Genomic DNA, 11296 nt, shown 5'->3' on the forward strand with positions numbered 1-11296 from the left:
ATTTTGAATAGTAAAAACAAGCAAAAACACATAGAAAAAAGACAGAAACAGAGTAATATACAATAGTGTGTACATTACAAATTTAAAAACAGGAATAACTAATTAACAATGGTTGTTATGTTGTCTATCTTTATCTTCAAATCTCTTGCTCCAATTAACAGATATAGTTATACAAGATCAAAGAAATAACTGAATATTGGTGTTTGCTTTCAAGAAATCTAATTTTTTCTTTGTCTTTTTTTGTTATAATTTACTTTAAGGACAGTATAATGATTGATGAGATGTTAGGAGTGGTACACATTTAGAAGACCGAGATGAGAGGCTTTTAACCTTGGGTTTTGTATTACACATTGCTGTCATTGATGTAGTTGCTCAGATTGAAGATATTAGCATACATTAATATTTGTATCCCTTCATGCTTCATGTCTTTAATTGAAGGTTTAATTTGTTCCTTCATCAGCCATATTTTCCTTGACACTAATTTATGAGAAATTAAAAGAGGGGAGAAATGGCATGATTTTTAGGTGTGCACAGTACAGCGATAAGCTAGACATGGAAGCAGATTTTCACTGTCCTATCTGATGAGTAGTATCTAGCAATGCAGGCGGAACATACCAGATATCGTTCTATGTGCTCCAGAGTAAAGTGCCTGCTTTTCTATGAAATCGAGCTTTTAGACAGGCTCTGGGGGGCCAACCCTGAGCTCACCAGGACTGGCAACTTGTGTGGATGTAGGAAAAGCTATGAGAACTTGCAAAGCATGCTCAGGTCTTTATTTTTCTTTTTAAAGACAAGACATTTATTTTCTATTTAGAAAATTGAATAAAATTGAGTCCAAAGTACAGACTTCATGTGTGCCTGCCCCAGACTCCCCCTAGGGAGGTGCATCTTGTCTCGACTGCCTTTAGGTAGCAGATGTTTAAGTGCATGAGGGAAAAATTAGTTACTGATAGTTTTGTTTCTTCCAGACCAAAGAGTCAGGATAGAGGCATCTCTGTGGTGTGAGGAGCTGGCTGTGCAGTATGAACTAGAGAGTCTCACTGATGTTGTGAAGTAGGAAGAAAAGGGGAAGGGAGAGGAAAAAGGGGCATGAAATGGGAACGGTGTGTAGATAAGGAGGAGAAGAGGGCTTGAGCAGAGGGGAGGGGACGTGGGAAAGGAGGAGGAACTCAGAAGCTTCATGCACAGTGAGTTAGGGATTTACTGTTTCAGCCATGAGATCCCCACATTCAAAAACAAATTTTACACCTTTAAATGTAAGAATGTATTAAACTCAGTGTTGCAACATGTAGATGCATTGTTTCTTAGCTTTTTATAAAGTATATCTTAGGCCTATTTAGATTCACAGCAAAATTAAGCAGCATGTACTTACACCCTCTTCCTGTCCCTACCTGGCCAACGTTCCCCAGACATCCTGCCCTGGAGTGATGTGACACATTTGCAACAATCAGTGCGTCTGCCCTGGCACATCAGCATCCAGATGTCTTGGCATGTAGAAATAAGGAATTACTCTCGAATTTACATTTACCTGTAACCATCTGACCCTACTCTAGGAAAACAGCTAGAAGAGTGGCTAAATTGTTACTTGGGTAATTAGCATTTTCCAGATACAGCATTTAAAGAATTATTTATTTACTTATTTTTTTTTTATCAGTCCACGTGTGCAGTGTGTCTGAGTCCATTCCTGGTGCGGAGCTCGTCCAGGCACACATCACATCACGCTTGCTTTTTGTCATTCCCTTCTCCGCACCCCCTTCATCTCTTGTTCCCCATTTGAGAAAAATCTATGTCCCATTATGCTTCTTATTATCTACTTTTTATTTCACTCTTTAAAAATAAGTCAGGTGCACAAGCTTAGAGTTTGAGATGCACAGAGTAAAGCTTAAGGTAAAGAGATGCACAGAGTTTCTTTAACACGTACCTCTCAAAAAGACCATATTCCTGTAAAAGCCCTGCGATATGTTGCAATGTTAGTTATTCTTTTACTTTTTTATTTTATGTATTTGGTACAGAGTCCTACAGAGTCTTGCTATCTAGATTGGACTCATAGTGATTCTCCTGCGTTGGGATTACAGGCGCTTGCCACCATGCCCAGTCTCAATCGCCATCTCAGTGTGCCTGGGAGCAGGGCCAGGAAGGCATGCTGGGAATGGAACCCCCACAACTGTGCTCCGCCTAAGCAGGTGCTTTAGTCCTCTGAGCTATTTGGCTGGCCCTTAAGGAGAACTTTTTTTTTTTTTTGGTGGTACCAGGGATCAAACTCAGGACCTTGTGCTTGCCAGGCAAGTACCTATTCCACCGAGCTATCTCCCTGATGCCAGTTGTTTTAAAAATAAATATTATAGAATTTTAGCAAGACAGCCTGTGGGAAGATAAACAGATTCAAGCTTCACAAAGCCCCAAGCAGCATTATGGGCATCTGATATTATAGTAGCTGTTGAGTAAACACTTGTGAAATAAATACTATGGCTTTAATAGTGTCACTCCATTGACTGAGATAAATTCCAGTGTTTAACTTAAACTATTCAAAAATAGAATTCCTCAACAAGAAACAGCAAAGGTTTTCTTTTCAAATGTTTTTTACTTAGGAAAATACAACTAACTGACTTTTCTAAGAGTAGGTAGCAATATTTTGAACATTACAGAGGGGCAGAAAATGCAAATAACCAGTTGTTATTCTATTTAATTCTCTCTATTATATTTTTAATGAAATTTTTCTTCGACACCAAAAAAACCAATAGGCTAGTAGAAAGGAAACTGTCCTTTCTTTGTGGAGTATAAAAATGCTGATCTTCTTGTTTTTGTGCTGTTGGAAGCTTCGTTTCTCCTTCAGAGCACTAGTAACCCCGGCCCACAGCCTCAGCCCTCTGCTTACCTTGACTTTAGTACAAATATTTTATTCAAATTATTTACCAAGACTCATGCTGCTAATTCGCAAGGACAGGAGACAGAATTTGTGTTTATTGTGCTATCTATACTTGCTTTGTATTTCCTTCCTTCATTCAGCAAAAGGCCTCAGTAGTAAGGTTTCCCGTCTTTCAATGCCTGGATCTGAGGCACAACAGAGATGGTTAATGTTCGGTGTGATAAATGCAAACCTAAGGTGAGTAACAAGGTGACCCTGAGGTGTGGAATCTGGAATGACACACAGCTGGCCAGGGCAGTGGACTCTTGTAATCCCAGTGCTCAGGAGGAAGTTGGCAGCAAGTTCAAGGTCAGCTGGGCTTCATAGTGAGTTCAAGGCTAGCCTGAACTGAATGGTGAGGCCCTGTCTCAAAAGAAAAAGAAAAGAAAAAAGGAAACAAAAAATAAAAGAGGGCTTGTGAAGCTCTCAAGAGGGGGAGGTGGTCCCACCTCTCAAGAGGGGGATGAGTTTTGGAAGACAGGAGGCACAAGAAAGAACACAGGGAAGCCCTGGTGCTCCTTCCAGGCACAAGGAAGAGCAAGTGATGAGCCCTGGGGCCTGAGGTGGAAAAGGAAGCTGAGAGCATGCGCTGGTCCCGCTGGGATCTTCACTCCAGCCCTGCATGACCCTGTCCTGTTTGTCTTTTGCTCCTAGCTTGCCCAAACTTCTACCCCTGGCAGTGCAGCACCTGAGGAGGAGGTCCTGGTTATGTCCCCCACAATGATCCACAATTCTAAGAAAGATAAATGAAGCAACAGAATACTAATGATTTAGTCCGGATGCGACTTAGTGTGCTCAGCTGGGTGTCACTTGTGCTCCTCCCTGGGTGTTGCCACTGTTTTGACACGAGTTGCTGACCACAAAAGTCTTCAGGGATGTGTGTTTCCCATCACGGAGGGACACATTCACCTTCAGGACCTGCTAGTGGCCAATGATTTCCTCTTACTGCTGCCTCCTTTGTGATGTAAAGTGGCATTTTTTAGAGTTAAAGTTGACCCAAATTCCTGGAGGTCAGCTTGTTCATTTTGGCTGCCCTTCAGCTGGACACACCTTCTGCCCCTCCTCTGGGTGAGCGGGTGCCACACAGATACCAGCAGGGCTCAGCTAGGATGGCCCTGGGTGGACAGGACATCGGAAGGGCCAGCCCCGTGTGACAGGAACGTGCATGTGTCGGTTTTCAAGGGCTGCCTTGACCCATTTGCAGTGGCTTAAACAGTGGAAATCAATGTCTCCTGGCCCTGGAGGATGGACAAGGTATTAGTGTTTCTTGCAGGGCCTTGTTTCTTGGCTAACAGATGGCTGTCTTCGCATGACGTTTCCTTGGTGTGTGCCTCTGTCCTTATCTCTCTCTTCATCTCATAAACACATCTGTCACCATAAACACACCTGTCACACTGGAGATGCACCTGAACCCTGGGCTCTTCTTGCCTCGGTTACCTCTCTATAAACACTTGCGCTCCACATGCTGCAGTGCTGGGCATCCGGAGGTGAAGGGTACACCTTGAAAGAGACAGTCAGCGTATAATGTCATATCATGAATTTCATATCCTGTTTCTTTGCTGGGGAGCTTTCTAGGGAACTTTCTAGGACTCAGGACACTTGGATTTTGACAGGAGACTAAGGCAAGGAAAGTGACATTTTAAAAATAATTTTGGCTCTTATAGCAGGGGTTTATTTCCTCACAGTTGTGGGGACTGGAGGCAGGGTCGCAGTGCCAGGTTCAAGGTCCAGCTCTCAGCAGCAGAGTGGCTTCCCTGGAGCCTGCTTTCCTGGACTTACCTCCTTGCAGTCTTCCCAGGATCTCTCCTCTGTGTGACCCAGGCAATTGCTTTTCTTTGCCTGTCATGTCCTCCCCATTGTACCCCAGAATTCCAGTTCAGAGATGTCTTCCAGATGCATGATCTCATTTTTTCTTCCATCTTTCCCTCTTTTATGCACTAGGAAACTTTGCTGGCTATAACTGTGGAGACTGCTGGTTTGGCTGGACCGGCCCCAACTGTGACCAGAGGAAGCCACTGGTTGTCCGGCAGAACATCCACTCCCTGACTCCACAGGAGAGGGAGCAGTTCCTGGGTGCCTTAGACCTTGCCAAGAAGACCACGCATCCCGACTACGTGATCACTACACAGCACTGGCTGGGCCTGCTTGGGCCCAATGGGACCCAGCCACAGATCACTAACTGCAGCATTTATGACTTTTTTGTGTGGCTCCATTACTACTCTGTCAGAGATACATTACTAGGTGGGTTTTTTCCCTTTGGCTTCAAGTACGTTATAATAGGCTTATGATTGGGTTGGGGAAAGGGATGAGAAGACATCTGCAGAGAGCAACTTCAAGACAGGCTTAGGTTTGGGAAAGCTGTAGTTACCCAGTGCTGCCTGAAGTTACAAGTGAGATGTTTCTTTCTGCACTTTGGCTGAGAAAATTTGACATGTTTTCTCCTCTAGTTTATGTTTTTGGTTCAAAGTTGACACTGTTTTCCATGACACCATTAATCCTCAAAGGCATGAGTTTGTGAAGTGGAGGCGAATTCCTTTTGATTCCAGAAAAAATTGCTTGTGACCCTGCCTGTGGCAGCCTTCTCTGACCTCTCTTTCAAACAGAGTAATTAGCTGAGTTGTGCCAAAGCACATGACACATCTTTGTGCAGAATTAGAAAGTTGGTGTCAGAAGTGTGTGCCATAAAACTCACTTGTTTTTAGACTTTTAGCTAAATAATTACCTAGGCACTGCTCAGTATTTGGAGTTGTATTGCCAAGGAAAATATGAAGTAACCATGATCATGTGGAATTTCTCCTTCTTAGCCTTTTGGACCATGGTTATGTTGGGTGCTGAAGAGAACAGTGTGTCTGATCTACTCTTTCTTATTGCTGAGGCACCATACTCAACATCTAAAGTTAAGGAGGAAAGATGTATTTAGCTCACCGTTTGTGGAACTTTCAGTCCATAATCAACTGGTTCCAAGGCAGGGTGGCATGGCAGAGGGGCACTGCAGAGGAGAAGCAGTTTATGGCAGGCAGAAGAGGGAAAAAGGAAGCATATGAACAGTAACAAGCCCTTTTCTGTCTCTTAGATCCAGGCTACCTGGTCTTGGGGGCAGTAGCGCTCACATTCTTAATCCTAGTGTCCTTAGTCTTAGTAGTGCACCATGAATCAATCCCAGTGTCACACAATTCAGTCGCCTCGGAAAAAGTCCCAGGCATGGCTGCATGAGGCTTTAGGGAACATCTAGACACAAGGTACAACATAGTGAAATGAAAATGGAAATGCTTAAGAAATGTTAAGAATTCTTCCAGGTCCTAAAAATTGGAGGTGGATAGGAAGGAGAGGGTGTCCACCATGCATGCACGACCCAAGCAGGACAGCTTCCTCCTTAGTTATTTACCAGCTGGAGATGGCACCGGCTTGCTCCAGGAGAGTTTGAAGCTGTTCTAGACCCTTCTTGTAGCTCAGGGCACAGTTGGCTCACCCTGTGACTGTCCTTCCTTCTGGCTTCCCTTGTTGGGGTGAGGTTGAATAGATGCTGAGCTTCCTTGGAGAAGTGAGATTCTCACTCTAGGTCACCCATCCTGTGTTCATCTCTTGTTTCTACCCCTTCAGTTCTCTGACGTTCTATTGTTTGAAAACTTAAAACTTAGCTCTAGAGGAAAAGTTTTTTTTTTAATATTATTTTTAAATTTTTATTTTTTTTTAAGCCTCCACAGCCAACTACAGAGACAGCAGTTGAGTTCTCAGTGTGAGTCTTTTTAAAACTGCCTCACAGGTGAGCATCTGTCTCTCTTTATCGATAGACAAGGAGGCTTTTCTGGCTATCAGCCTTGATAGTGTCCCTGCTATCACTCTGAGCGATTTTCGCTTTATGAGAAGGTAGTCTCTGGAGAGAAAAAAGAAAACTATAGTTCCTGGCTGCAGCTAGGAATTAAATTTATATTCATGCCTGTTCAGCTCTCTGCTGTTATTATAGGTACTTTGAAAAGAATGAAAGTTAGCGAAAGTTTCTACATAACTATCAAAAGCTGTAATGAAAGGAGGAAGAAAGATGGAATGGGGAGCAAGGAGGGCATTCGCCTGCCCGGAGCGTTTCACTAAAATTGCCAGTTCCAGTGGGCAGCCAAATTGGCCTGAACGCATTTTTCTCTCTCCTGGTCTCCGTGACCACGCTTGTCAGCTGGTCGTTATAACTGACAGATGGGTGAGGCAGAATCCGTGGAAGTTCTATTTGAGTGCATAAACGCGGCATTAGGACGAAGTGAGCTTGGAGTTTATATTGCTAATCAAATCTTCCCTTAAAGATTTGTGCTTTTGTAAGGATGGGTTAAAGAATATCTCTTAAAAATGTATTTTGTTTAGGTCTTAATGGGCTGTCCTGTGACTATTCTATTTCATCTTCATGGATTGTTGTTTGAAACTTAAATAGGTAAAAGGGTCTTTACGCCAAAGCTAGCTTCAGTTCCCCGGCTCTGTGCTAAAAGTTCAGTGTTTTGAGAGATGAGAGTGATTTTATTCTAAAAGCGCTAGCTGCCTCTGAAATTCTTTTGCCATTTATTGTTGTTGTTGCTTTTGAAGAAATAAATATTTTTTTTTAAAAAAAAGGAAAACAAAACAGGACTGGGGATATAGCTCAGCAGAGCAGTGCCTGCGTAGCAAGCATGAGGTTGTGAGTTTGATTCCTGGTACACATACACACAAAACTGAAAAAAAAGCATGTGGATTTATTGTCTGTGTGGACGCATCCCAGATAAGGTGTAACATTTTAAATATTCTGATTTGTGACTGCTCATATGTTGCCAATCGCTCTAGGACCAGGACGCCCCTTCAAGGCCATAGATTTCTCACACCAAGGACCTGCTTTTGTGACCTGGCACAGATACCATTTGCTCTGGCTGGAAAGAGACCTACAGGTGGGTCAAACCATGCATTTGAAACTTGTAATTAAAAATATAGCACTATTTGATGAGTACTGTGCAACATATCCTTTTCAAAATTTATTCTGTACAGGGTCTCACTACACAGCTCAGACTCGTAGTGACCCTCCTGTTTTCAGCTTTGCCAGCACTGGGAGTACAGGTGTGCACCACCATGCCCATCTTGGTGGCCAGCTCATTGCACCCAGGGGCAGGGTGGGGCGGCATGTGGTACCACGGCTGGAACCCTGGTCCCTGTGCTTGCCTAAGCAGGTGTTTAGTCCACTGAGCTATCTCACCCGCCCTTACAACATGGTGTTTTTTTGGGCTTATGTTGGTATTCATAGTGAAGTGATAACTAGAGTCAAGAAAATTGGTCTGCTCAGCATCATCTTGTGTGGTTACTTCCTTTTTGTGTGTGTGTATGCATGAAGAGCAAAATTATTCTTTTGTCAAGTTAGCAGTATATATATTGAATGCTATGTACCATAGTCCTCGTGTTGTCTATTAGGTCTCCGGACTTACTCATGCTGCGTAATTTCAGCTTCGTACCTTTTGAGCTACATCACCCCTTCCCACTTTGCCCCCAGTAGACACCAGCTTATTCTTTGCTCTTATGCATTTGATTTTTAGCTGTCACATGTAAGTGACATCATGCAGTACATTTCTTTCTGTATCTGGATTATTTCACATAATAACCTTTAGGTTCATCGCTACCATTGCAGCAGCATAGTCTCCTTATTATGGGTGGCTAAAATATCAGCTTTAAAACTGTGCTAAAATATACTGGCTTTCCCAATTAACTTTGGAGGAGCTCTGGTCCTCATCTTGAGCATCACTTCCTGGCTGTGGAGGGATATATATATATATATATATATATATATATATATATCCCTTTCTGCATCCACTAGTGTGGAACCTTTTAGGATGCTGCATGTCAATCAGAACACCTATCAGTCTGTGCCTTGGAGGACTCCTTGTCGCACTTGGTGGGCAAATCAGACTATTGGGCCTCTGCTTTGCTTTCAGCGCCTCACTGGTAATGAGTCCTTTGCTCTGCCCTACTGGAACTTTGCCACTGGGAGGAACGAGTGTGATGTTTGCACGGACCAGCTTCTTGGGGCAGCCAGACCAGATGACCCGACTCTGATTAGTCAGAACTCAAGATTCTCCAGCTGGGAAATTGTCTGTGACAGGTAATGGCATGTGGACCCTGGTGGAGATTCATGACAGTCTGCTCTCACATCTGAGAGATGGAGAAGACTCTTCACATTTTCTTTGGAAAGACTGTGAGGTTTCTTGTGGGAGTGGGGAGTTTTGAAAGTCTAAACTCTTTCATGAAAATAAATAGATGTATCATAGTTACATGTGTAAATTGAACATCCCCAGCCATCATTTGAGATGAAGAGCATTATGAGAGGGGTAGATGCAAAACCAAGGAGAAACAGGGCGAGTCCTGGGAATGGAGGTGGGGCTCTGAGATGAAGCAGGTGCACAGCTCAGCCCAGTGTGGGGAGAACAGGCAGGGACAGAGGTGCCCTGGAGGGAGGGGAAGCTGTGAGTGAAGGCACAAGAGCCCTGGAAGCAACTGGGATGGCTGGGCCTCATGGTGTGGAAAGCTGAGGCAGCTGTGACATGGCATGGGGGGGCACGGTGGCTGCACCCCTGCAGACCACATGTGCTGGCGAGCAGCCCACAGTCCTAGCAGAATCGGGTGCCTAGAGGCTCCTTGGACTTAGTTATCTTTCCAGACAGTGCACAGCGGTCCCCCTGACCTTTGGAAACTAAATTCCAAGACCCCCACAGATACCTGCAGCTTCAGCTAGTACTAACCCCTGTGTGTACATGCCATGGTTTTCCCAATGCAGACACACTTATGGCAAAGCTCAATTTATAAATTAGGCCCAGCAAGAAGTTATGTTATAACTAATTATAACATAGAACAGTTATAACAATCTATTGTGATGAAGGTTATGTGGCCACGTCTTCTGTCTCAAAATATCTTCATTCCTTAGTGCATTAAGCTAATATTTTCAGGTCAGAGTTGACGTCAGGTAACAGAAACCTTGGAAAATAAAAGCACTGATGGGGAGTGGGGGTATAGTGGATTTCTAACAGGTGGCCAACTTATTACATCCAGCCAAATTAAACTAGCGTGGTGCTCGGTGTGGGAGGCCCATCTCAGGGTTGTTGCCAGCGGCACAAAGGCAGAACATGAGATGTTGTTGGAACACTGTTATGGATGCTGTATGAGGAAGCTGATGGAGCTGTGGGAAGCTGCTAGTTCTCCTGGGCTGCTCTGTTGGAGGACCTTGTCACACTGGCTTTCCCAGTGAACTTTGAAGGAACTTTGGTTCCCATCTTGAGCTCTCCCCTCCTGGCTCCTGTGAGACACCTGAGCTGGGGAGGTGTGAGTTCTGAGGGGCCCAAATCAATTGTGTGGACTCACTCCTCTCCTTTCTTTCTTTTATGCAGAACTCGGTCTTGAACCTCAAGCTTTAGCACTAAGCTACATCCTCAGCCTTTTTTAAAATCTTATTTTTTGAGACAGGAACCCACTAAGTTGATGGGCTTCCCAGGGTAGAGTAGAATGTAGGATCTTCCTGCATCAGGCTATGCTGGCTGGTGCCATCTTCTCTGTCCCCTGCATTTCCTGTTGTGATTGGGTAAGGTGTCAACAAGTGAGATGTCCTTCATACTTTCCCCGACTTCACTAATTCCCCCCAGAAAGTGCCATTTCCCATCCCACATGAAGAGAGGGTACAGGAGGAATGGTGGCTATCATCACCAAATTCTAGAAAGTTCTGAACTGGGAAGGCTTTTAAAAATTTAGAGCATCTCCAAAGCCTTCCATGCATAAATATATTATTACTTTTCAAGAGGAACCCAAATGTTTCTGACCCTCAGACTCTTATTTCACAGACCAGCTCACCGGAACACACATTGGGAAGTGCTGCCTAGAAGGGGTATTTCTGGTCTGTCTTCTTTGGCTTTCTTTTTTTGGCCTTGCATTGGGTCCTGACCTCTTCCATTCCGGGGTGTGTGATGAGTACTCCCCTCACACCAAGTGCCATCTACCCCACACCCTTCAGAGCTCCCACAGCAGCAGCCCTGATAGTCTGTCTTTCTCAATGGACTGGTGCTCTGATGCTGGGGCTCCAGGCCACCACCCAGAGGTGAAGGAGGAAAGGTTTATTTAGCTCTCAGGTTGTAGAGGCTTCAGCCCATAATGATCTGGCTTCAAGCAGGGTGGCTTCACAGAGGACAACAGTGCATGGTGGGCAGAAGGTAGCAAAGCAAGGGGTAGGATGATTGCAGCTCTTTCCGTTTCTTAGATCTTGTCCAGGCTCCTGCATTTAGGATTAGTGCTCACACCACCCTTGATCCTAGTGCCTTTGCTCCTAGCATTGCACATACACTAGATCAGCCACTCTCTGAAAAACCCCATCTATGACACTTTGTGGGGGACATCTAGACACCAGTTATA

General features: G+C 44.3%; 1 protein-coding gene across 1 annotated transcript in view; it reads left to right on the plus strand.

Annotated features, from left to right (window-relative positions):
- Positions 1-11296, plus strand: part of Dct (dopachrome tautomerase) — a 46129-nt gene that overhangs the window by 7927 nt on the left and 26906 nt on the right. The window contains exons 2-4 of the mRNA XM_004626297.1: positions 4847-5146; positions 7706-7806; positions 8839-9005. Coding sequence (XP_004626354.1) covers positions 4847-5146; positions 7706-7806; positions 8839-9005 — 568 coding nt within the window. The remainder of the gene's footprint in view (positions 1-4846; positions 5147-7705; positions 7807-8838; positions 9006-11296) is intronic.

This window comes from Octodon degus, unplaced genomic scaffold (assembly GCF_000260255.1).
Source record: "Octodon degus isolate 3935 unplaced genomic scaffold, OctDeg1.0 scaffold00013, whole genome shotgun sequence".
NCBI lineage: Eukaryota > Metazoa > Chordata > Mammalia > Rodentia > Octodontidae > Octodon > Octodon degus.